This window comes from Zeus faber, assembly GCF_960531495.2.
Source record: "Zeus faber genome assembly, chromosome: 19".
Lineage (NCBI taxonomy): Eukaryota > Metazoa > Chordata > Actinopteri > Zeiformes > Zeidae > Zeus > Zeus faber.
In genome coordinates, this window is record NC_137206.1 from 24,984,566 (window position 1) to 25,010,146 (window position 25,581).

General features: G+C 43.2%; 1 protein-coding gene across 1 annotated transcript in view; it reads right to left on the reverse strand.

The window, feature by feature from the left end:
- Window positions 1-8,001: 8,001 nt before the first annotated feature.
- tnk2a (tyrosine kinase, non-receptor, 2a) overlaps window positions 8,002-25,581 on the reverse strand; it is a gene marked incomplete at both ends in the record, with an annotated part of 50,718 nt that continues 33,138 nt past the window's right edge. Inside the window, one exon of the mRNA XM_080020461.1 lies at window positions 8,002-8,059. Coding sequence (XP_079876587.1) covers window positions 8,002-8,059 — 58 coding nt within the window. The remainder of the gene's footprint in view (window positions 8,060-25,581) is intronic.

Sequence of the window (25,581 nt, forward strand, 5' to 3'; positions counted from 1 at the left end):
TAAATCCACTAGATGGATAAAACATCAGAAGGAATAAAGAATAGAGCATTGCATTTTATTAACAATAACATTTTATAATATGTATTATATTGAAATCACATTATTAATTTACAATATATTTATATCATATTTAGATATTTAATGGTTAATCATTTGTATATTTTTGCTTTTGTCGCAATTTCTTTTTTCTTCCTACTTTGTTTTGAGGGCCTGTGTATGTATGTGTGTTATATATATATATATATATATATATATATATATATATATCTTTTAGGTGGATATTCTCTCTCTCTCTCTCTCTCTCTCTCTGTGTCTCTCTCCTCTCCTTGCTGTGGAGGAGAAACGACAAGTAACTACCTTTGGAAGTAACCTCTTCCAGGCTTTGATAATATCACTCTCCTTTCTTTGTGTTTAATTGGATGTTTGCTTCCGTTTAAATATGTTGAGGATGAGTGTTGAGTCCCTGCTTTCACTAACGGAGTCACTGTCCAGTCATTAAATATTTGCATCATACAGGAGCAGAGCATTGGCGCCAGAGGCCCATTCACACAGCGTATCTCCATCTGCAGATGTATGGCTGTATCCACAGTCATTATGCTGGCAGTTGAAGTCCCCTGCGTAGATGGTGGGTGCCGGGACCAGCGAGAGGGCTGACCCGGTCAGCGTTGATGGTGGGGGCTTATACACGTTGACCACTGATGCGTCCTGGATTTTAGTGACCAGCCACTCAACACTGGAGCCAGATGGAGACTGGCCACCGTCTGTCCAGTTGAGGTCATCCCTCACATGCTGTCTACTGTAGATGGACCCAGCGAGGTGGAACCCGGACAGCCTGAGCTTGTCCTCTTCTCTGCAGTGGGTCCCCTGAAGAAGGACAACTGCTACTACATTGGTTTTGGCCATGTGGTGAATGACCTCCAATTTGGTGGCAGTAAGGGCGGCCAGTGCCGATGCCAACCTATCAGGAGACTTTACCACAGCGGAACTCAGTGCGGCCATCAGCAAACTAAAGCAAGGCAAGGCCCCAGGCCATGATAACTGTGATAGAGTGCAGTTATATGACTTCGCCAGTAGAGGGACTCTATCTTAAGTAAATACTCCTTCGCTCTCTCTGTTAGTTGTTGTACTGATAGCCAGCCTGGCATGTTACGGCCGCGCCACATGTTGCTGAAGACGGTTAACAAAAAGTGAACAAACCAGGAGTTGGTCTCTGTTACCTGACGGCAAAATACCAAGATACTACATATGGCGACGAGGATAAACCGGAAGAATGTTCGAAAAACCGTGGCGTGAGTTTGAGCAGAAAGTTGTTACCGAATGAAGCGTAGCTAGCTAAGCTAAAGCTAAGGCTATCGCGGTAACAGGATATTGGCGTGCTGCTAAAAGCGTGAAGAAGCTGGGCGCTCCCTTTATCACGGAGTAAAGACAACAACAAAAACATGGCTGCTACAGTGGGGTCGGTGGCACCCTTTGACAACGAGTCGAGAGCTGGGAAGAGTACTGCGAGATCCTGCATCATTTCTTCGTAGCGAACGGAATCGGCGATGCAGAGAGGAAAAGAGCCGTGCTGCTGAGCTGTGTGGGCGCGAAGACCTACACACTGATGAGGAATCTGCTGAGTCCGCAGCGAACGGGAGACAAGTCGTTCGAGGAACTGGTGAGGTTGTTAAAGAACCATTTCAACCCGAAGCCTAGTGAGATAGTGTAGCGGTGGAAGTTTAATACCAGGAGCAGGAATTCCGGCGAGAGTTTAATAGAGTACGTGGCGGAGCTATGGAGGCTCGCACAGGACTGCAACTTTGGAGACACCCTGACGGTGATGTTGCGGGACAGATTAGTCTGTGGAATGAACGATGACCGCATACAGCGGCGGCTGCTGTCGGAGGAGGGCTTATCGTTTGAGACTGCACTGAGGCACATGCAGGCAATGGAGGCTGCGAACAAGGACATTAAAGATTTGAACAGTACGAGAGACAATGCTAAATGGAGCCGAGCGACAGGTACCATATGCAAAGTGTCCGATACCTACACAAAAGAGCAGGTTGGACGTGGAAAATGCTACAGGTGTGGGGGAATAAGCCACATGGCTAATGAATGCAGGTTTGCGGATGAAAAGTGTCATAACTGTGGGAAGGTGGGGCACATTAAGAGAGCCTGCAGGTCAAAACCTGTTGATAGAGGGAAGTGGAAAGGCGAGAAAAAGCTGAAAGGGGGGAGTGAAAAGCAGGATAAGAGAGCAAATTTCATGCAAGAAGATGGAGGGGACAGTAGCAGTGATGAGTTTTTGACTATATACAGCATAAAGAGTACAGAAATGACTATGTATAACATGTAGGAAGAGATGGTCATTCCCAAAGAAGAGCCCATCAAGATAGAACTAAGTGTAAATGGCACAAGAGCAACCTATGAGGTAGACACAGGTTGCGGAGTGACCATAATGGCAGAGGCAACATTCCACAACTTATGGAGCGTACAGAAGCCTAGACTACAGAAGTGTAAGACAAACCTGAGGACATACGGTGGTCACAGGGTAAAAGTACGTGGGGCATCAAAACTAACAGTAGAGTACAAAGGCAGTTCCAAGATGTTACCAGTAGTTGTAGTCAAAGGCTCGGGACCGAGTCTAGTGGGGCGGAGTTGGATAAAAGCTCTAAAAATATCCGTAGGCTGGCAAGACGTACACAAGATAGTGGATAGTGAGGCTACTGTACAGGAAGTACTCTCAAAACATGAAACAGTGTTCAAGGATGAGTTAGGGAAGCTGAAAGGATTCACTGCTAAAATACATGTGGCTCGGGACGCCACCCCATGCTTTTATAAGCCAAGATCAGTACCTTTTGCGATGAAGAAAAAAGTGTAATATGAACTTGAGAGGCTTGAGAAAACAAAAATCATAGAGCCAGTGAAATTCTCAGAGTGGGCGGCACCCATCGTGCCCGTCTTAAAACCAGATGGTGAAGTGAGAATCTGTGGAGACTATAAGCTCACAGTAAACAAAGTGTCTCCATTAGAACAATACCCCATTCCAAGAATGGAGGACCTGATTGCATCCTTAGATGGGGGAGAGAAGTAGAGTAAACTCGATATGAGTCATGCATATCAACAAATTGTGCTTGAGGAGGAAGCTAGAAAATACACAACAGTGAATACACACAAGGGGCTATTCACATACACAAGGTTACCTTTCGGAGTGAGCTCTAGTCCAGCTATTTTCCAGTGCACAATGGAGGGTGTGCTACAGGGACTAAAGAATGTGGCTGTGTATCTAGATGATATATTTCTGACAGGAAAGGATGATGAGGACCACATCCACACACTAGATTTAGTGTTAGAGCGACTAGAAGATGCAGGCTTGCGCCTAAAACGAAGCAAATGCAAATTCATGGAGAAGGAAGTGACATTTCTAGGACATCGAGTGGACGCCAAGGGACTTCATACAGTGCCAGCAAAGGTGAAAGCAGTGCAGGAAGCGCCAGCACCTACGTCAGTGACTGAACTTAAAGCTTACTTGGGACTGTTAAACTTCTACAACAAGTTCCTTCCAAACCTACCGACCTTCCTGGCACCACTACACGAGCTTTTGAGAAAAGAGAAGCCCTGGACTTGGGGGCCAGAGCAGGAGAAAGCTTTTGCTAAGTCCAAAGAGTTGTTCCAGTCAAGCAGTGTGTTAGTTCACTATGATGAAAACAAAGAACTAATACTGGCGTGCAATGCTTCCCCGTATGGAGTTGGAGCTGTCTTAGCACACCGCATGCCAGATGGAGAGGAGAAACCCATCGGGTTTACGTCAAGAGCGCTCAATGCTGCAGAAAAGAACTATTCCCAGTTAGATAAAGAGGGTCTAGCCATTGTCTTCGGTGTAACGTGCTTCCATAAGTATCTTTATGGGAGAAAGTTTGTGATTTGCACTGATCACAAGCCTTTGGTAAGTCTACTTCACGAGATGAAAGCGGTACCACAGATGGCGTCACAGAGAATCATGAGATGGGCTGTGCTGTTGAGAGCGTACGAGTACAGCATTGCTTACAGAGCAGGTAAAGACAATGGCAACGCAGATGTGATGTGTCAGTACCCGAGGAGCAAGTGCTGATGATGGATCAGGACCATGGTCCGCCGATGACCTCAACGAAGCTACGACAATGGACAACAACAGATCCAATACTCTCCAGGGTACGAGAGTATATCCTGAGAGGTTGGCCAGATAACCATGACATTGACTTTAATCTTTATCGGCAGAGACAATGTGAGTTGAGTGTACAAGATGGCTGTGTGTTGTGGGGAGCCCGGGTAGTCATACCAGAAAGAGGACGAGCTCATATGCTGGAAGAATTACACCAGTCACACCCAGGAATGAGCTGTATGAAGGGTTTGGCAAGAAGTTACATGTGGTGGCCTCACATGGGTGCGGATATAGAGACTAAAGTAAAATCATGCGCTGCATGTCAAGAACATAGGAAAGCACCTTCGAGTGCACCACTACATCCATGGGAGTGGCCTGAAAAGCCCTGGAGAAGACTCCACATAGACTATGCAGGTCCATTCATGGGTAGAATGTTCTTAGTAATTGTGGATGCGCATTCCAAGTGGTTGGATGTTCATCCAGTGACTTCATCCACCTCTGCAGTGACTGTAAATTGTTTGAGGAATAGTTTCAGCACACATGGCATTCCAGAAATGATCGTGTCAGACGATGCTCAGTGTTTTGTCAGCGAACACATGAAAGCGTTTACGTCCAGGAACGGAATCACACATGTCACATCAGCACCAAACCACCCCTAATCTAATGGTCTAGCAGAGAGGGCGGTGCAAACATTCAAGGAGCTGATGAAGAAGAGCACAGCTGGGAGACAAGACAAGGAGACAAGGGTAGATAGGGCTTTGTTTAGCTATCGCATCACTCCACAATCGACTACTGGATTGTCACCAGCTGAGATGATGATGGGAAGGAAGCTGAGGTGTACACTTGACTTGATGCACCCAGATTTAAAACAAAAAGTCAGGTCAAAACAAACAAGTCAGAAAAACTACCATGACAGGCATGCCAAACATCGCAACTTTGAGGAAGGTGACTGTCTACACTAAGAACTTTGGATATGGACCTAAATGGATACCTGGACGAGTGCAGGAGTTAACAGGACCAGTTTCCTATACTGTGTTGCTGGGGGATGTTAAAGTGGTCAGGCGACATGTCGATCAGCTGTTCAGCAGGCAGGAAGAGGAGCTTCCTACACCAGTGTCCAGTACTACAGGGGACGACATAACAGAACCCAGTCCACCAGCTGCTGGAGCACTGGAGGGCGCAAGTTCTCACCAAAGAGAGGACAGTGCTGTGCCGGTGGTGACCCAGGAGGATACTGCACCAGGGGGTACATCAGCCGACGGATTGCGCAGATCAAGGAGGGACAAACGTCCTCCAAACCATTGAAAGACTACTCCACATAAAGTGGATGCCTTTAGGGGCAAGAATGTGCCTAGTCTCCTTAAGGGGGAGATGAGGGTTTGAATAAATAAATAAAAAGAAAGAAAAGTAGATAACAAAGTGTTCGGAAGAAATAAAAGGTGTTCTGACATTGTGATTGTTACATAAAGTTATATAAAGGAAGCAGGGTACAGCAAGCTAAAATATATATATAAGTTTATATGTTACTGGCTAGACGGGAAAGAAAATGCTGTGGTGTATTATTATTTTCGTTGGTTAACTAAAGGACAGAAAAGCATGAGCTAAGAAGGGAGGGATGTGATAGAGTGCAGTTATATGACTTCGCCAGTAGAGGGACTCTATCTTAAGTAAATGCTCCTTCGCTCTCTCTGCTAGTTGCTGTACTGATAGCCAGCCTGGCATGTTACGGCCACGCCACATGTTGCTGAAGACGGTTAATAAAAAGTGAATAAACCAGGAGTTGGTCTCTGTTACCTGACGGCAAAATACCAAGATACTACAATAACATCCACCCAGAAGTCGTGCTCCACCAGAATGCGACAACATCTGCTTGGCTCTGCGCCTTCCTCTCGTCCTGCTTCCGGAGATCCGTTGTGCTGCAGTCAAAGCCCTGCTGAAGCCAAACAAACCCTCGGAAGACCCCAAGTCCTACAGACCCATCTCGCTGCTCTGTGTCCCATTTAACATTCTTAAGAGGGTGATCCACAGCCGCATTGAGCCAGTGGTGGACCCACAACATCCCAGGGAACAGGTCGGTTTCCGCCAGGGCAGGTCAACGGTGGACCAGGTAACACTGCTCACACAAGACATTGAAGACAGCTTTCAGGCTAATGAGAAAGCTGGCTGGTGCTACTGGACCTGACAGCCACATATGACACAGTCTGGCATCGCAGACTCCATCTGAAGCTACTGAGGACAATCCCAGATAGTCATATGGTGAACTTCATTATGGAGATGGTGTCGAACCGTAGCTTCATCTTACAGACCAACAATGGCCAGAGAAGTAGGCTCAGAAGACTGAGAACCTGGGTTCCTCAGGGTTCTGTCCTCTCACCGATGCTTTTCAACATCTACATCCATGACCTTCCAGATACATCATCTAGGAAATATGGTTACGCAGATGACCTGGCCATCATGCTGCGTCAACCTACATGGAAGGTGATGGAAGAGGGCTTCAACCAGGACATGGGCATCTTGGCTACCTACCTCTACAGGTGGCGCCTGCAGCTCAGTACTGGGAAGACGGCGTCGGCATCACCTTAACAACAGGGAAGCAAAGAAGGAACTGGATGTGTTTGGGGATAACAAGCGTCTGGAGTTTGAGCAAGCCCCAAAGTACCTCAGCGTATGCCTGGATAGGACACTTACCTTCAAGCAACACCGAGAACAGACCTGAGCATTTTACGCCGCGGGTCCCTATCCGGCCCGCGTGAGGTCAATCGTAAATTAGAACATAAATTAAAAAGTATTTATGCTATGCACGCAATAGAACTGTGTTGCTTTTATTTTGAAAAGCGTGGCTTTCTTTTTATTTGCATAATGGTGCGCATGCGTGGGTGAACAGCTACAAGTGATGCTGGCCAGCTAGCCCTCAAGATGTCTGCTCACGCCAAATAAAGAAAAAATGATAACGAATGCTACGTTTTGAACAAGACATGGACTGTTAAAAATGTATTTACAGAAGTCAAAGGTAAAGCCGTGGTCATAGTTTGTGGTAGACAGGTCGCTGTGTTCGAGGATTTAAGTTTGAATCGCCACTACGTTACCAAACATAAGGAGAAATACAAGTACCGATCAAGAGCGTGCAAGAGAGTCGGATGCTTTCTAGCTAAGCTGCAAAACCAACAAGACTGTTTACTAAACTTTGCACATGCAAAGATGCAGCTGTCAAGACAAGTTATGTCATATCCAACAAAATCGCTAGAAAAAGTAAATTGTTTTCTGATGTTGAGTTTTTTAAAGAGTGTTTGTTGGACTCTGCAGCACTAATATGCTGGAGAAAAAGGGAGCATTTGAGAATGTGCCCTCTCCCAACGAAATCTGGAGCTTCGGCTGAACCACGGAGCGGTCAACTTTGACTATTTTTCCTTGGCTTTGAATGAGAGCTGCGATGTACGTGACACTACCCAGCTACTCATCTTCTTACGTGGGATAACAACAGTCTTTAAAATCACAGAGGAGCTGGCAGCCATGGAGTCAATGAAAGGGATGACAACTGGGAGTCATTTGTTCACGGAGGAAAATATATGTTTGGACAAGTTGGAACTGAAATGGGACAAGCTGGCAGGTGTGACAACGAATGGCTGTCCAAATTTGACCGGGAAAAATGTTGGACTTTTGAAGAGAATGCAGGATAAAGTGACAGAAATGAACCCTGAGCAGATATTGACATTTTTGCATTGTATTATACATCAGGAAATTTTGTGTAAGTCAGTGTTAAAAATGAACCATGTTGTTGATGTTGTAACTAAAATAGTTAACTTCATCAGGGCAAGAGCATTGGAGCACAGACAGTTTGTTGCATTTTTGGAGGAAAATGAGACTGAACATCGTGACATAAGCTACCAAACAGCTATCAGGTGGCTCAGCCTGGGCAAAGTGCTGGAAAGTGTCTGGGACCTGAGAGAAGAGATTCACGAGTTCTGTGTAAAGAAAGGAAATGCCATCCCACAGCTTTCAGATGCAGACTGGATGCCAGACCTTGGTTTTGCTGTAGATGTGACTGCACTAATGAATTAACTAAATGTCAAACTGCAATGCAGGAGCCTTTTTGTGGATGAAATGTACAGCGTAGTGAAGGCTTTCATGAGAGAAGTTATAGCTTCTCTCAAGCCAAATGGAGGACAACATTCTCACCAAATTGCCCAAAACACTGAAGGAAGCCGCACCAACAGCTGATCACCTCCACAGGTACTCATCCATGTTAGAAGCACTGCACGGTGAGTTTTCAAGGCGATTTCAAGACTTTAAAACAGTTGAGAGTGAAATTCAAATGGTTTCTTCTCCCTTCACCTGCAGTGTGGATAATGCACCCAGTGATTCAGATAGAACTCATTGACCTGCAGTCTGACACATTTCTGGCAGAGCACTTTAGATCAGTCTCACTGCTTGATTTTAACTCTTCCCTCAAATAGGAGAACTTTCCACACATGAGGAGGCATGCTCAGAAGATTCTAGTCCTCTTTGGATCTACCTACGTATGTGAACAGACATTCTCAGTGATGAAGTTCAACAAATCCAGATACAGATCCTCTATCACTGCTGGTCCCCTCTCAGCTGTCCTTGGCATATCCACCTCAGACATTCAGACAGATTTCAATGCACTTGTTCAAGCCCAAGACGGACTGGATTTTACTGAACAAGTCAAATTAACTGAAAAACATTAAAAGCACTTAATGCTTTTTGTATCAAGTTGACCAATTTGTTATGTTTAACATATTGCAAAACACTTTTTTCAGTATTGGTGAAGATTAACATGTTAAAAATAAAATGAAACACTGATGTAATGATTGTTTTTGTTTTTACTGTTTATTACTTCTGTAGGAGTATTTTCCTATTTGACCTTCATCATAATTTCATATATTTATATAAATATTTACAGAATATCCTTATTCTTCTGATTACCAGTAGCAATATATATATATATATATATATATATATATATATATATATATATATATATATATATATATATATATATATGGGGGGGGGGGTAAAGGTATGTACTGTTTATATTTTATTTATTGTTTGTACACACTTGTGTGTGTGTTTGTATCTAGAGAGAGTGAGGGTTTGTGGGTGCATCCAGATGCATGTTTGATAATAATTGCGTTAGTGTGTGTTTGTGTGTGTTTTTGTGTGTGTGTGTGTGTGTGTGTTTGTGTGTGTGAGAGAGAAAAATTGTTTGTGTATGTGTGGGTGTGACAGAGTGTTTTTGTGTGAGCGAGATTTTGTGGGTGTATATGTGCATGGGTATAACAGTGCTGTGTGTGTATTTGCAAGTTTAGTGACTGTTATTAAGTTTAGTGTGTGTGTATGCACCTCACCCCGATTATCTTAATCAAGTTAACTTCAAAATCGGCACAAGCACGACCTGATGTCATCTAGGCGAGAATGCAAAAAAGGATTTAAAAAACACTGACATAGGCACGCCAGGCCAGTAGGGGGCGATGACACGCCGTGACACCTGGTGTCGGACACCACAGAAGAGTGTGAGGAGCATATTTGTCTGATCGGTGGCTGGAGCTTGTTTCTGATATTCACACACAGCTCCGTATAGACGCCGTTCTTGAAGCTGGAGAGACTGTGGGAGACAGAGAACGGCACGACGGGCGTTAGCCATCGCCGGTGGCTTCCTGAAGGTCACAGAAAAACACTACATCTTCTAAAAGATCCACATGGACAGGGCCTGAGGGGAGGATAATAACCGTGAATTTAATAAACAACAACATAAAAAAAGGCACAATCCATAATAACAATGATTATTGGTATCAAATAGCGCCCCCTACAGCAGGGTTTTCAGTTTCCAGTCGCAGGCCCAAGGACGAACATAAAGGGCCAAAACAGATGTCAAAATAAATGACGTCATCCTGATTCCTTTCTCTCGCTCTCTGCCCATCCATCTGCTTTTCTCTCATCTCATCTCTCTCTCTCTCTCTCTCTCGCTCTCTCTCTCTCCCCCGTGATTCTTTCGCTCTTTCTTTATCTAAACACAGCAGTTTCACTTTGTTTTTTGATGGGACTCACTGCGTGAAAAATGAGCTCCCATCTTTTTCCACATGACTGACAGTCACGCTGACAAACAGCAACGAGAATGACGGCTAAGAAAAATAAAAAATAAAAATGAAGCAAATGACGGAGGGCAAGCCTGAGTGAGCTATCAATAAAAGCCGTAGGAATCGACCCATTTCCTGCGCACCGAGAAGGAGCCAAAAAGGTAATAAAATGGAGTAATTATGTCGGCACATAATTGATCCGCTTAGTCAGTCGATACTGCCAATTGATAAATAGACTCACTGTTCATGTAATCATTACTATGCAAAGAGGAACGAGAAGCGAGGGATCGGTAATGATCAGTCACAAGATCGGCTTCCAGCTGATGGGGGATCGACTGAGCTGGTCTTTAAAAGGGCCATGTCTCAGAGATCTATGAAGGGTCTCATTCTCTCACTGACACACACACACACACACACACACACACACACACACACTTAAATACCTCTGCACATTCGACCGAATCTTTTCAAGATATTGAAAAATATATTCATTTTTTACTCCTGCATATTTGTAAAGATTGTTCATTCCATTCATAATGCAAGAACATTAAAAAGAATCCATAAAAAAAAACACAATTTTATTCTGATTCCTTAAGAAACTGAATTTAGAAAGAGTTGCTCAGGCACTTAAGTTACAGGTTTCTTCAATGTCTGCTTTGATCGCTTCAAGCCTCTCATGTCAGTCGCTTTGGACAAATTGCTGATCACTGAATAAATGTATAATGAATATATGCATGAATTAAAAAGAAGAAGAATCTTTAATTATCACGCAACACACCACAACACATGCATACACACCCACATGCACATGCTTATGGATGGTGGCCGGTCAAATGAGGCCTCTGAATTTGACCCATCCTGGCTTGTCCTTTCTCTGGGGGGGCAGCCAGGAGCAATGGGCAGTATTCGTCGATGAGCGTCCATCGCTGGTCAGACGATGATGTGTGCATGTTTTTGTTGGGGGTCCATACTGATGGTAGGTGGAGGAAACCCCATGTGAGCACCGAGAGAACATTTACACTCCACACAGAAAGGCTCCTATTTGGGAGATAACCTGCCAGAGCACGGTGCCAACAGCGCCCCAGGCTATTGCTGTAGAACCTTCCCAACGAACAAGGGTGTTTTCTCCTTGCTTGTTATATTTCTCATCTCAAACTAATGAACGTGGTTACAAATTCAGTATTAAACCGTTAAATAGCAGCGAAAAGGAAGCTCCAAATCAGCGACTATAAAAACAATAAACAACAGCAAAAACATACACAAATTAGCCCCTTGTCATTTATATGTTGAACGACCGAGTATCTGGGAAAATATATCCAATTAGACTCAAAACTAGTTAAAACGGACGCAGAAACATGAACGAGTGAAAAGACGAATCCCTATCGAGTTACAAGCTGTGCCGGCGGCGCTGACGCTGCTGTCGGAAACGAGAGAAGTCACTCAAGAGCAACAGATGAAACCGGATGGATAGGAAGAGGAGGAGATTTTGAATGTCAATTTTCTATGTGCTTTCTGTATCAAGTTCAAAGTTCAAAGTGTTATATTTGTCAAGTGTACAGTACAACACAAGGTCATTCAGTACAATGAAATTCTTGGGGCATGACAGGCAACAACTGCATAGTGGGCATAAAAAGATAAAATAACAGGCAAATATATAAGAGTCGAATATAAAAAAATATAAAAAACAAATAAAAAGTAATAGTCGATGTTACAAATACGGGCAAAAGGTATGTTCTGGTGGAAATGCCTTTCTTCTTTTCTCTTTCGGCTGCTCCCGTTAGGGGTCGCCACAGCGGATCATCTGCCTCCAACACCTTCTGTTCTGTGCATCTTCCTCCCTTACACCAACCGCCTGCATGTCCTCCCTCACCACATCCATAAACCTTCTCTTTGGCCTTCCTCTTTTCCTCTTGCCTGGCAGCTCCATCCTCAGCATCCTTCTCCACATATAACTCTCATCTCTCCTACACACGTGTCCAAACCATCTCAATCCGGCCTCTCACTTTTCCACCAAACTGTCCAACCTGAGCTGTCCCTCTCATGTATTCATTTTTAATCCTGTCCATCCTTGTCACTCCCAATGAAAATCTTAACATACTCATCCATCCTCTGCCACCTCCAGTTCAGCCACCTGCCTTTTCAACATAGCTGATCTCACTCCCGTCCTGTAGACCTTCCCCTTCACTCTTGCTGGAACCCTTCTGTCACAGATCACTCCGGACACTCTTCTCCACCACTCCACCCTGCCTGTACTCTCTTCTTCACCTCTGTCTCGCACTCTCCGCTCCTTTGGATGGTCGACCCCAAGTAGTCTCTAATGCATGCCTCCACTTCTCCAGGCTCTCCTCAACCTGCTCCCTACTCTCACTACAGACCACAATGTCATCCGCGAACATCATAGTCCACGGAGACTCCTGCCTGATTTCGTCTGTTAACCTGTCCATCACCATTGCAAACAAGAAAGGGCTCAGAGCTGATCCTTGATGCAATCCTACCTCCACTTTGAATGCCTTCGTGACGCCTACTGCAAACCTTACTACTGTCTGACTGCCCTCATACATATCCTGAACCACTCTTACGTACTTCTCTGCCACCCCCAGCTACTTCATGCAATACCATACTTCCTCTCTCGGCACCCTATCATATGCTTTCTCTAAACCCACAAAGACGCAGTGCAACTCCCTCTGACCTTCCCTGTACTTTTCCATCAGCATTCTTAAAGCAAACATTGCATCTGTAGTACTCTTTCTTGGCATGAAACCATACTGCTGCTCGCTGATCCCCACCTCTCCTCTTAACCTAGCCTCCACTACCCTTTCCCATAGCTTCATGCTGTGGCTGATCAACTTTATTCCCTGGTAGTTACTACAGCTCTGAGCATCTCCCTTATTCTTGAAGAGCGAGAAGAGAGATACCAGTACACTTCTTCTCCACTCCCCAGGCATCCTCTCCCTTTCCAGGATCATGTTAAACAGTCTCGTTAGGAACGCCACTGCCATCTCACCTAAACATTTCCATGCTTCCCCAGGTATGTCATCTTGGCCAACTGCCTTTCCACTCTTCATCTTCTTTAATGCTGTTCTCACCTCATCCTTGCTAATTTGCTGCACTTCTTGATCCACTATCCCCACATCATTCACTGTTCTCTCCCTCTCATTTTCTTCATTCATCAGCTCCTCAAAGTACTCCTTCCACCTTCTCAACACACTCTCCTCAGTCAGCACATTCCCATCATTATCCTTCATCACCCTAACCTGCTGTACATCCTTCCCAGCTTGGTCCCTTTGTCTAACCAATCAGTACAAGTCCTTTTCTCCTTCCTTACTGTCCATCCTTTGCCTTTGCCACATCACTCTTTGCCTTGCATCGCATCAGCTTGTACTCCTGTCTGCTTTCTTCATTTCTCTGACGATCCCATTTCTTTTTTGTCAACCTCTTCTGCTCTATGCCCTCCTGTACTTCTTCATTCCACTACCAAGAGTCCTTGTCTTCCTTCCTCTTCCCGCATTATACACCGAGTACCTTCTTCGCCGTCTCCCTCACCACTTCTGCAGTTGTTTCCCAGTCATCTGGTAACCGTTAATTCCCACCTATTGCCTGCCTTACCTCTTCCCTAAATTGCATGCAACACTCCTCCTTTTTCAACTTCCACCATTTTATCTTCGGCGCTTAACTCTCTTCCTCTTCTTGGCCTCCAGAGTCATCCTACAGACCACCATCCGATGCTGCCTAGCAACACACTCCCCTACCATCACTTTGCAGTCACTAATCTCTTTCAGATTTCTACTCCTGCATAAGATGTAGTCCACCTGTGTGCATCTTCCTCCACTCTTGTATGTCACCCTGTGTTCCTCCCTCTTCTTGAAATATGTATTCACAACAGCCAATTCCATCCTTTTGGCGAAATCCACCACTATCTGTCCTTCCACATTCCTCTCCTTGACACCATCCCTACCCATCACCTTCTCATCACCTATGTCTCTGATCCCTTCGCCAACATGCCCATTGAGATCTGCTCCAATGACCACTCTCTCTCCCTTGGGGACGCTCTCCACCACTACATCCAACTCACTAAAGAATTATTAATTTTCTTCCATCTCACACCCAACTTGGGGAGCATATGCCCTGACCACATCCATTATCACCCCATCAATTTCCAGCTTCATGCCCATCACTCTTGACATATTCTTCCTTCCAGACTATCCCTACCCCATTTCTCCTGCCATCCACTCCATTGTAGAACAGTTTGTACCCGGCTCCAGTACTCCTGGCCTTAGTCCCCTTTCACCTGGTCTCTTGTAAACAAAGTACATCTACCTTCCTTCTCCCCATCATGTCATCCAGCTCTCTCTCTTTACCCTTCATAGTGCCAACATTCAATATTCTTACTCTCATCTCTACTCTCCTACCCTTCTTCCTCCTGCTGGCTCCGGACACGCCTTCGCCCTCTTCTTCTTCTTCGGCCGACAGTAGCACAATTTCCACCTTTACCCTGTTGGCTAACGGCACCAGTGGTGGTCGTTGTTAACCTGCATGTTTGATTTGGCATGGTTCTTACACCGGATGCCCTTTCTGACGGAACCCTCTCTATTCATCTGGGCTTGGGACCGGCACTTCTGGCCACACATTTCTGCTCTGTTGTTGAAAACGAGGGTATGTCTCAGACTGCCCATTTTGAAAGCCAGATTCGGCTTTCAATCTCTCAAGTCTGGCTTTCAGTCTCTCAAATCCAACTTTCAATCTCTCAAATTAGGCTTTTAATTTCAAAAATCCGACTTTCAATGTGTCATATCGAATTTCAATCTTTCAAATTAGGCTCTCAATCGCTCATATCAGACTTTCAATCTCGCAAATCCGACTTTCAATCTCACAAATCCGACTTTCAATCTCACAAATCAGACTTTCAATCTCTCAAATCCGGCTTTCAGTCTCACAAATTCAGCTTTCAGTCTCCCAAATCCGAATTTCAATTTCCCAAATCCAGCTTTTAATCTTCCATATCAGACTTTCAATCTCTCAAATCTGGCTTTCACTCTCTCAATTCCAGCTTTGAATCTTTCAAATGAGGCTTTCAATCTCTCAAATCGACTTTGAATCTCCCAAATCCGATTTTCGATCTCTCATATCAGACTTTCAATCTCTCAAATTCGGCTTTCAATCTCCCAAATCAGACTCCCAGACGCCAAGCTCACTCACACGTATTTTTTGTGATTAGAGACAGGTTATATTGAGTGAGCCATGACACTCAGACAGGAGAGGAGATAACCCAGCTGTTGGTGCCGAAGAGCTGCGGGGAAATGCTCTTCCAGGTGGCTCACCATAACCTGATGGCCGGTCACCTCGGTCACGAGAAAACACAACAGCGGAAAATGGCCTACTTCTATTGGCCAGGAATTTGGACAGATGTGTGTAAATGGTATGCTGTATGTCCTGAGTGCCAGTTAGTCAACACTATGACTACGCCAAGAACACCGTTGAGAACCCTCCCCCTAGTCGAGGTCCCGTTCAAAAGACTCGGTATGGACCTCATGGGGCCGCAGTGCCCGTGGGTATTGTTTTGTGTTAGTCCTAGTGGATTATGCAACCCAATACCCAGAAGCAGTGCCCCTGCGGACTATTATGGCCAAAAGTGTAGCGCAGGCGCATTTCAGGTCATCTACTGAGTCGGGATTCCGAAGGAAATCCTTACCGACCAGGGCACTACCTATATGTTATGTACACTTCAGGAACTTTACAAGTTACTGCACGTCCGCTCAATTCGGACCAGCGTTTACCATCCCCAGACTGACGGTGTGGTGGAGCGGTTTAATAAAACGCTGAAAAACATGATTCGAAAGTTTGTTCACGATGTAATTGGGACAAGTGGTTGCTGTTGCCCTGTCGTTTGCAGTGCGGGAGGTTCCCTAGGCCTCCACAGGATTTTCTCCCTTTGAAATCTTCTTTGGCAGGAGACCCCGGGGCTAGACCTAATTAAAGAAAACTGGAAGGAAGGTCCTAGCACCAGTAAGAATGAAAAACAGTATATAATGGACCCGAGAGCAAAGTTAAATGCGCGGATTCGGCCGGCTCAGGTACATCAGCACCTCTTATACGACCGGGGGGCTCAACTCAGACAATTTGAACCAGGAGACAAGTATTTGTGTTGCTCCCTACTTCCAGTTCTAAATTGCTTGCGAAGTGGCAAGGACCTTTTGTGGTCACACAGCAGGTAAACAAGGTTGATTATGAGGTCGAACGGCAGGGGGCTACACATATCTATCACCTAAACCTCTTAAAAGAATGGAGGGAGGGGGCGTCCGTGACTCTGGTCACGCTGGATAAGATAAGTGGCCGATCGTACTGCGGCCCTGTTAAGTGACCATCTCCCTCCGTCTGATTTGACATTGAAAGTCGGATTTGCAAGATTGAAAGTCTGATTTGGGAGATTGAAAGCTGAATTTGAAAGATTGAAAGTCGGATTTGAGAGATTGAAAGCCGGATTTGAGAGATTGAAAACCGGATTTGGGAGATTGAAAGCCGGATTTGGGAGATTGAAAGTCGGATTCAGGAGATTGAAAGCCGGGTTGGGGAGACTGAAAATATGATATGAGAAATTAAAAGTCTGATATGAGAGATTGAAAGCCGGATTAGAGAGACGGGAAGTCTGATATGAGAGATTGAAACTCTGATATGAACGATTAAAAAGTCGGATTTGCAAGATTGAAGTCAGATTTTAAATTTTAAAAATATTTCAATCTCTCAATTCCAATTTGTAATCTTTCAAATCAAACTTTCAATCTCTCAAATCCGACTTTCAATCTCCCTATTCCAGCTTTCAATCTCCCAAATGGGGCTTTCAATCTTTCAAACCCGACTTTGAATCCACCAAATCTGGCTTTCAATCTCTCAAATCCAGCTTTCAGTCTCACAAATCCGACTTTCAATCTTTTAAATCCGACTTTCAATCTCTCAAATCCGACTTTCAATCTTTCAAATCCGACTTTCAATCCTTCAAATCCGACTTTTAATCTTTTAAATCCAGCTTTCAATCTCTCAATCCCACTTTCATATCTCAAATCCGGCTTTTAAACTCTCAAATTCTGGTTTCAATATCTCAAATCTGGTTTTCAATCTCTCAAATTCGACTTTCAATCCCCCAAATCAGACTTCAAATCCGACTTTCAATCTCTCAAATGTGGCTTTCAAACTCTCTAATTCAGCTTTCAATCTCTCAATTCCAGTTTGTAACTTTTCAAATCTGACTCAATCTCTCAAATCCTATTAAAGACGGCTGTGACGGAAATTAATGCACTTTCCCTCAATTTAGCGTAAAATGGTCGAACACACAAAAATGTGAAAAAATGTATACTCTATCACTACATTCCCTCACTACTTTTCCTATTGTCATGTTTAAAATTAATAAAATGTATATTTATTTTAAAAATAAGAGATAATACATTGTTGCGGTAATGTAGGTGTATTTTTACCCAGATGTGTTACAGTAATAAATTTTTGATAATAATGCACAGAAGAAACACTGAAATAATATCATAGTCAACATTTGAATGATTTATTTCATATTTTCTGTGAATATGCGTATCAATTCATTTGGGACATATATGACATTTATGGTGGTTTCATGAGAACTACCCATTTGACAAAGAAGAGGACGATGAGATGATCCCCACTGCACTAAGATGTAATGAGTGCGGTGCAGCTTTGAAGACATCGTCACGATCAATCGCCACCCGTCAGGCCTCATAAGCATAAGCATAAACACACGACAGGATCTCAGGGTGGGAGGCGGCATCGTTCATAAATCATAGTCGGTTTGCAACACCCGCCAGCCACAGACTGTACAAGGGGTCAGGGCCAGAAAATTCCAAACGAAATATTGAAGATTTCCCACGACGGGATAGAGGTGTGTGTAGAGCAGCGTTTCCCAACCTTTTAGGACTCACTTTCGGCACTTGAAAATCTCAAGTGTTCGCAGCCCACATCTGACCAGAAGTAATATGGGAGCCAAACAGTGCGATCTCAGAGGATGTTTATTTTAATAATCATATGCAATATCATACATAAAGTGCAGTTGGTAGAACAAAAAAAGAGGTGGGCTAAAAATAACCTTATATCCATCGAACTTTCAGGTAACTTTGGTAACTGTATCTAGTAAGCGCAGTCTGAAGGGCGCAGTGTTTTGACCTCACCTCATCAAGCCTGATGTTGCATGGCAGACAACAAATGCTTGATGTCTGGCTTAAGGGACGACAGTCTCAGTCCAAGATCTGGCTCAACATTTAGTTTATTCCTTTATTTCCTCTTCAATGCCACAAGCGGCGAACAGCCAGACTCACAGAGATACGTCGTTGGGAAAGGCATCAGAAACCGCACAGCTCTGTCGGACGGATCAGGATACTACTCAGAAGCAACATGAAGCCAAAAGTTGGTCAGGTACTTCTGTGAGAAAGCCAGTTTTAATGCGCTGTCGCAGGAGAGATCCACAAGACCGTCCTTCTCTTTTGCGCTCACGCCTGCGAGGGTCTCGTCACTGTGGCTGACGGAGGGGTTTTCCATCCAGCTGCACTGCACATCTGGGATGGGGAAGTATTCGCACAGCTTGGTCGTCAAACCACGCAGGTGCAATTTGATGCAATTAATGATGGGAAGCCACATTTCTTCCTTTGTAAAAAATCAGACAAGAGTCTGACAGATTCTCGAACGAGTGAAAGTATGACCGGTCAACTCGCCTGGCCCACATATCCATTTTTATTATGGTTGCTTCTATTTTATTCTGGATATTGAACATGGTTACTGCTTTTCCTTGGAGACTGAGGTTGAGTCCATTTATGTTGCTGAAAATGTTGGCCAGGTATCCCAATTCAGCCAGCCACTCAAAATCACCGAAGCCATGTGCGAGTTTAAACTCTGTGTCAAGAAAAAACACCCTCGCCTCATTACGCAATTCAAAAGTCGCATCAGTACCTTCCCCCTTGAGAGCCACCGTACTTCGGTGTGTAACAGAAGCTGCTTATGGTCACTGCCCATCTCATCACGTAAAATGGAAAATAAACGTGATTGCAGTGGGCGGCTTTTGATGAGGTTGAGATTGAGACTGCCTCATCTAGAACAGTCTTTAGATCTTTCTTTACAGCCAGCGCTTCTCTGTGTATACTGCAATGGACAGATGCTACTCGTGGAGCCACAGCTGGAGCCAGTGATGCCTCCACTGTGCTGGCCCAGCATCGCACGGGCCCATCAGTGTTCACTCCCACACAATTGGACCGGTTGTCAGACAATGAGATGAGGTTGATTGGCTTGCACGCCTTCCCTCCCAACCTCACCCCCACTATCTCTTTTGTGGCGGGAAGAATTCAATTCTCCCCGATTGTATGCGGCTTACCAGCCTTGGCTAAGAGTCGGACGACCCTGATTGACTGGGGTTTGCTACACTAGAAACGTTGTAAACATGGTGAATCCAATACTGTAGAATGGAATTTTTGTATTTAGCTGCACATTATTTACATTTATTCAATGATCAGACGCTTTTGTCAAAAGGGACTTATATGAGAGGCTAGAAACGATCAAATCAGACATCGACCATTGGTGCAACCTCAAATGTAAGTACCCGAGTACCCGTTTCTAAATTCAATGAGAAATAAGTGCATGATGGACGTAATGTAAGGAATCGGGATAAAAGTTGTTCTGACAGAAAACTCTAGATTTAATTTAAAATTATCTTTATTTATCTAGCATCGCTGGAGTTTGGGCGTCTGGGCTCGACTGCTAATCGCTCTCGTGAGGTGTACACAAAACATAGGCATCCTTAATGAGCTAGAATTATTGGAGTGACGAGCTCAAATCCACCCATTGGATGGAGGAGTACAGCCCAGCAGGTGGATGCAGGGGAGGTGGAGGGAGCGCAGCAATACAGCAAGCAAGGCAGGCAGCAAAGCAGGAAGGCCCATATAAGGGCGTGAAAGCATGTTGCGCCGTTGAGTTTTCTGGCAGAACTAGCTCTGCAAGATTTTTCTCAATAAATAAGTGCAACATGAGAAGTACTCATATGTTGTTAGTGTATTATGTCAATAAAACAACTTAAAACTCGTCAAAATCAACAAAAACAAGAACAGTTAAGTCAGTTAATATAGGATCAGGTATGATATAACGTTATACACCACATTGATGGTGGACTGCAGATTAGTTTTGGCTTTTTGAATCAATTGGGACAATCTACAGCACGTCAATAACACTGGATACAGCATTTCTAAATGTTCATAAGATCAGCGCTAAACCTCAGATAACAGTTTATCCTACTGGTGACCCGTCCAAAATTTACAACCAAAACCGGCCTCAAACAACAGTTCTTTAGTTCTGCTACATTGATATATTGGTGGCAAACTCTTCGGAGATGTGACTCTTAGTGGCTTAGTTTGCTTTGCTCACAGTGAAGGCATTCTGGCAGGTTTTAATGTCATGGATGATCCGGAACATGCTTTGGGGTAGCGTGACTGGACTCATCTATCCTGACGTCATTAAATTTGAATGATTTTTTTTGTACTGAACTACAGCTGCGGTAAAAAGTTTTGGTGAGCTTATAGGATCTAACTTGAGACTTTACACCATTTGCCAAAATAAAAATTCAAACACCTCCAGGAACAAGGCAGAATTGACCGTAAAGTATTGACCTGTTCCCATAATTTCAACTTTCTAAACCGATTCCTATCTTGCAAGCCTGGAACAGAGTGTGAGAGAGGCCTTGGTGTTTTTGAAATAACCACAGAACACACAGCGTCCTGAGACGGTGATGATCCAAAATCTTAAGTTTATTATAAAACAATGGACGCCATGTTTGCATTTTGCATTTGAAGCTTCACAGCTGTTACCATGCAGGCAGTACGTACGTTCAGCATAAATCACAAAAACGGAGGGACGCCGGGGGATTCTCAGACGCACCACTTAGACCTTCAGTGAATTTACAATTTCACCGGCTTAATTATGTTGCTATCAAAATGATAAACCTTGGGGAAGAGCAGCGCGTTTGGCAAATGAGTCGTGACAGAGAAGCTTAACGTGGATACAATACACAAAGCCAGACGACAGCCCAGGCCCCCTTGCAAATAACCATCTTCAATTAAGAGTTTAACTGAAGGTTTTAACTTGAGAAAAGTGTAAAGTAAAAAAAAGATGCTTCAGGACAATTTAATTTAAATTCATTTTAATTGAATACTTAAGTTTTTGACAAAAGTTTAAAAAACATTCACTTTTTTTTAAATAAAAAAGCTTCAACTTGGCCAGTCAACACACACACACACACACACACACACACACACACACACACACACACACACACACATATATATATATATATATATATATATATATATATATATATATACACATACATACATACATACATACATATAGTATATATATATATAACACATCTTCCTGTGGTACTATCATTTGATCCTAATATGAGGCAGTTATTATTGTTATAGTCTGTGGTGTGTTATAGTCTATAGTGAATCGCACAATGCAGTTTGACGCACTTAGGTCCACGTCTTGGTCTGGGTAATTTATCCCCAAAATGATTGATTTCATGACAAATATTTAAGATGTTTTACACAAGCGGGTGCCTAGTTTTAAAGATGATCAAATGTTGTAGTTGTAGTTTAGAGTCATGATTTGACTTCTAAGCCCGAGATTGACAGCATGTTTGTGTCTCGAAGATTTTATAAGTTTGCCTTGCAGTGAAATTCTCCCCCTCATTGTGATCAAGGTTTATTTTGGCCTCAGCACCTACATTCCCTGCTTCCATAATATGACATGCACTTTCTGTGGGAAGAATTCACAAAGGAGCATGCGGTTCCATTTCGATTATAGCCGGGTGGTTTTCAAGTCCATGCTGAGATGTATGAAGAGCAGCCCTTTCAAGGTTTCATTCGCGACGGCTTTGTATGCAAATCGCACGCAGCAGGGTTTTCCAATTTAGAATAACGGAAGCGACTGCAGGGGCCTTGACCGAGCCTGAGTAAACACGTGGGAGGGGAAAACAAAGGAAATTTACTTGACACATGAACTAGGATTTAACAGCGGATGTAACGACACATTTTGTAGAGGGGAAAAATGCCAAAAGAATTATCGCGGTCAGGAAAAAAGATCCTGTATTTCTTGACATCTCTCAGTGTTGTCCGGAAGAGAAATTCTCTTTTTAGGATGAGGGAATTGATATTAATATTATTATAATTATTATTATAATTATGAGGATATTATTATGCTTTGGATCATGTATTATTTTTATCCGTTTTAACTATTTAACTAGTCAACTGATGGGAGCAACTTTGGTCCAGAGTTGAAGCCCAAAACTCACTCCCAGGAAGGAAAACCAAAATAATCCAGCACCAACGACAAAACCTGAACAAGAGCTGTAATACTCTTCTGAAAATAAAAATAATTAAATAAAAATACAAATCGGAACCTTTCACACTTGATGTCCGACTCCAGATTCTTAACGGCTTGAAATGTGCTGTGCAATGACAGGCCATTCAAGTATATTGGGGTGAGGAGTACATTTTGATTGCTCACCTCCTCAATTTGGTGCAATATCCTCTCCACTACTTAGGACTCTTACTTACACGTCCCTCCAGGAAATTGCGCTATCTTCGAGAACCTGCAAATATGCAAAATCGCCACCACTTCTCCGCATTAGATGGCCAAATCTGATCTTAACTTCTCATCCATTCTTCTGAAAGTTTATGAAGATGTTTATTTTTAATCAATGGGACCCAGATAAAAGCACAGTATTTTATTTTTTTTGTAACTTTGAGCCCAGAAAAAAAGAGTCCTAAAATATTTCCAGTTGTTTCTCTGATATGCAATAATGCGAAGGAAGGAAGAAGAACCATAGGAAGAGATAGTTTTTTTTCTTTATGAATTTCCTGAAATTTACGCAATAGTATTGAGAATAAAAAATGAAAAAAGAAAAAAAAGCAATTGCATCGCCGGATTTGAGCAAAAGCCGCAGCAAAATCAAGCATTTTTGGTCACAACGATAAAAAAAACAAAACGATTAGGATATCAGGGTCAGAAAACCTCTTTTCTTTCAGCTGCGAGCACGACTTCCCCTTTGTGCCTTAATACTGTTCCTCATGCGACGGGGGCTCTCGACACCAGGGAGTTTTGGCACAAACATGAACACTCCTCTGGCTCGCAAAGAAGAAGAGGTTTTGAGAAGTCGTACCTGCCTGACCTGTCAAATTAGCCGTTTTTTATGAGTCGCATAGAACAAAGTGACCAAGTAAAGCCTATTTTTTTTTTCACATTTTTACAGCTTTTGGTGAGTGGTTGTGTCAAGTTTCTCACGTTGACATAAGCATACACACCAAATAATGAATGTACAGTATCGTAAAAAACCTGATAAAAATGTTTTAAAAAATCATATAGGACCAAAGGAAAAACACTGATTATATATGTTGATATTTTATCTTAATCGCAAGTGTCTTCTGTTGTCCCCGCACTGTCAGTCATTTACCTTCATGATAAATCACTTGACCAGCAGTTGAGGCGTCAACCCCAAAAAAAAATAAAAGATAAAAGAAATCTGAGGAGGTGGTGTCGTGACTCCTTGTGGAGAACATGGTGCGGTATCTGTACAGGTTGACTTTAACGCAGCGAAAACCAGATAAACAAGGCGAGGCCACATTTCCCTGATACGGAAGCGTTTTGTAAACTTTAAAGCAAACGTTGATTCCATTTGGGAAAAAAAAAAAAGATAAATGAAATATGAAAATAGAATCTTTACAGTAATTTGGAATGAATGAACACCGGGTGTGGTTAAATACAGACTCGGTTCTGATTTGAACAAGGAGACGACAGATGTTGCAGCTGCACGGAAGATTTCATGGAGGTTTTCCCCCGAGAATCAAGCAATTTGCGCTTAGTCACAATTTAGAGCCATTTCTCTCAATAGTCAGAATTAGAGAATTAGTCAAAATTATCATGTCAAAAAGGTAAGAGAGCGAGATAAGTCTTTCAATGACGCATTTTTGCGCAACAAGGTAAGAGAGCGAGATAAGCTTTTCAATGAAGCATTTTTGCGCAACAAGGTAAGAGAGCGAGATAAGCTTTTCAATTAAGCATTTTTGCGCAACTTTAACGGAAATGCAAATGAGTCAAGCGCATTCAGACGCTCTTCATCTAGCGCCAAATAACATTTGGAATGGGACGCCGCCCTCGTCGGGACCGGGTTTTCATTTTCAAATTGGAATGCAAGCGCTAGCGTGTAGTCGACAAAAGGCTTCCGTCCGTAAACAACACGAGGCTACCATCATTCACAACGTCGGGAAGCAGAATGGGAGCGCAGGCACGCACACGCATGCACGCACGCACTCACACACGAGTAGCAATATTTTCAGGAGCTTTATATAATCTATCTCTAATAAAAACCATCATAAATAGTAACATTTCCAATCAGCGGTGTGACTCATGTACCTGATGCACGGCTGGATAATGAGGAGCGCGAGGTGTGCTCCACACAGATGGACAAGTCTGACATTCACAGCTGAGACGTGTTCTGCGCTCCATGTTCCACGTAAGATCGCTGTGCGTGTGAACCCTCCGACACCTGGAACCGGTGTGTCTGCACATCCGAGGCGTGACTCATTCGCTCAGGCTGAAGGCAGCTCTCACCATCCGTCCGCCCGCCCGCCGTGCCACGTTGTGCACAAGATCCAGGTGGCTGTTGTCACTTCCTGAGAGAGAGAGAGAGAGAGAGAGAGAGAGAGAGAGAGAGAGAGAGAGAGAGAGAGAGAGAGAGAGAGAGAGAGAGACCATCTGCAGTTTAGTCCAAATCCTTTGTATTTATATATCCAGATACATTGGACCGCCATGTCTGAATGATCTCTCTCACTGATCTCTACAGATATTTTTGAAATGGAAGGTTACATTTCCCTATTTTAAGGGAATCTTCACATATCTGTTAATTTATTTTTAACAGCAATGTTTAAATTTTTGGGTTATTCCCACATATCTGTAGATATTTTACACTATATTATGGAATGTAGTATTACATTACATTATGTAATAAATGTGAATAACTACATTATTTACACTTATACATTGTAATTTGAGGTTATCTACACTCGTTTTAATACTCCTTTATATCGTTTTAAATTCTTGAAATTATTTATTTATTTATTTGTTTCTTTATTTATTTTTTTACTGCAACTTAACATTTTATTTTTATTTTAGGTAAACATTGTATATAGCCAATTGCAATATATATATATTATTATTATTATTTTATAATGCCATGCCAATAAACCCTTTTGAATTGAATTGATTGAGAGAGAATTGAAAGTGAGAGTGAGAGAGAGCGAGTGATTTGGT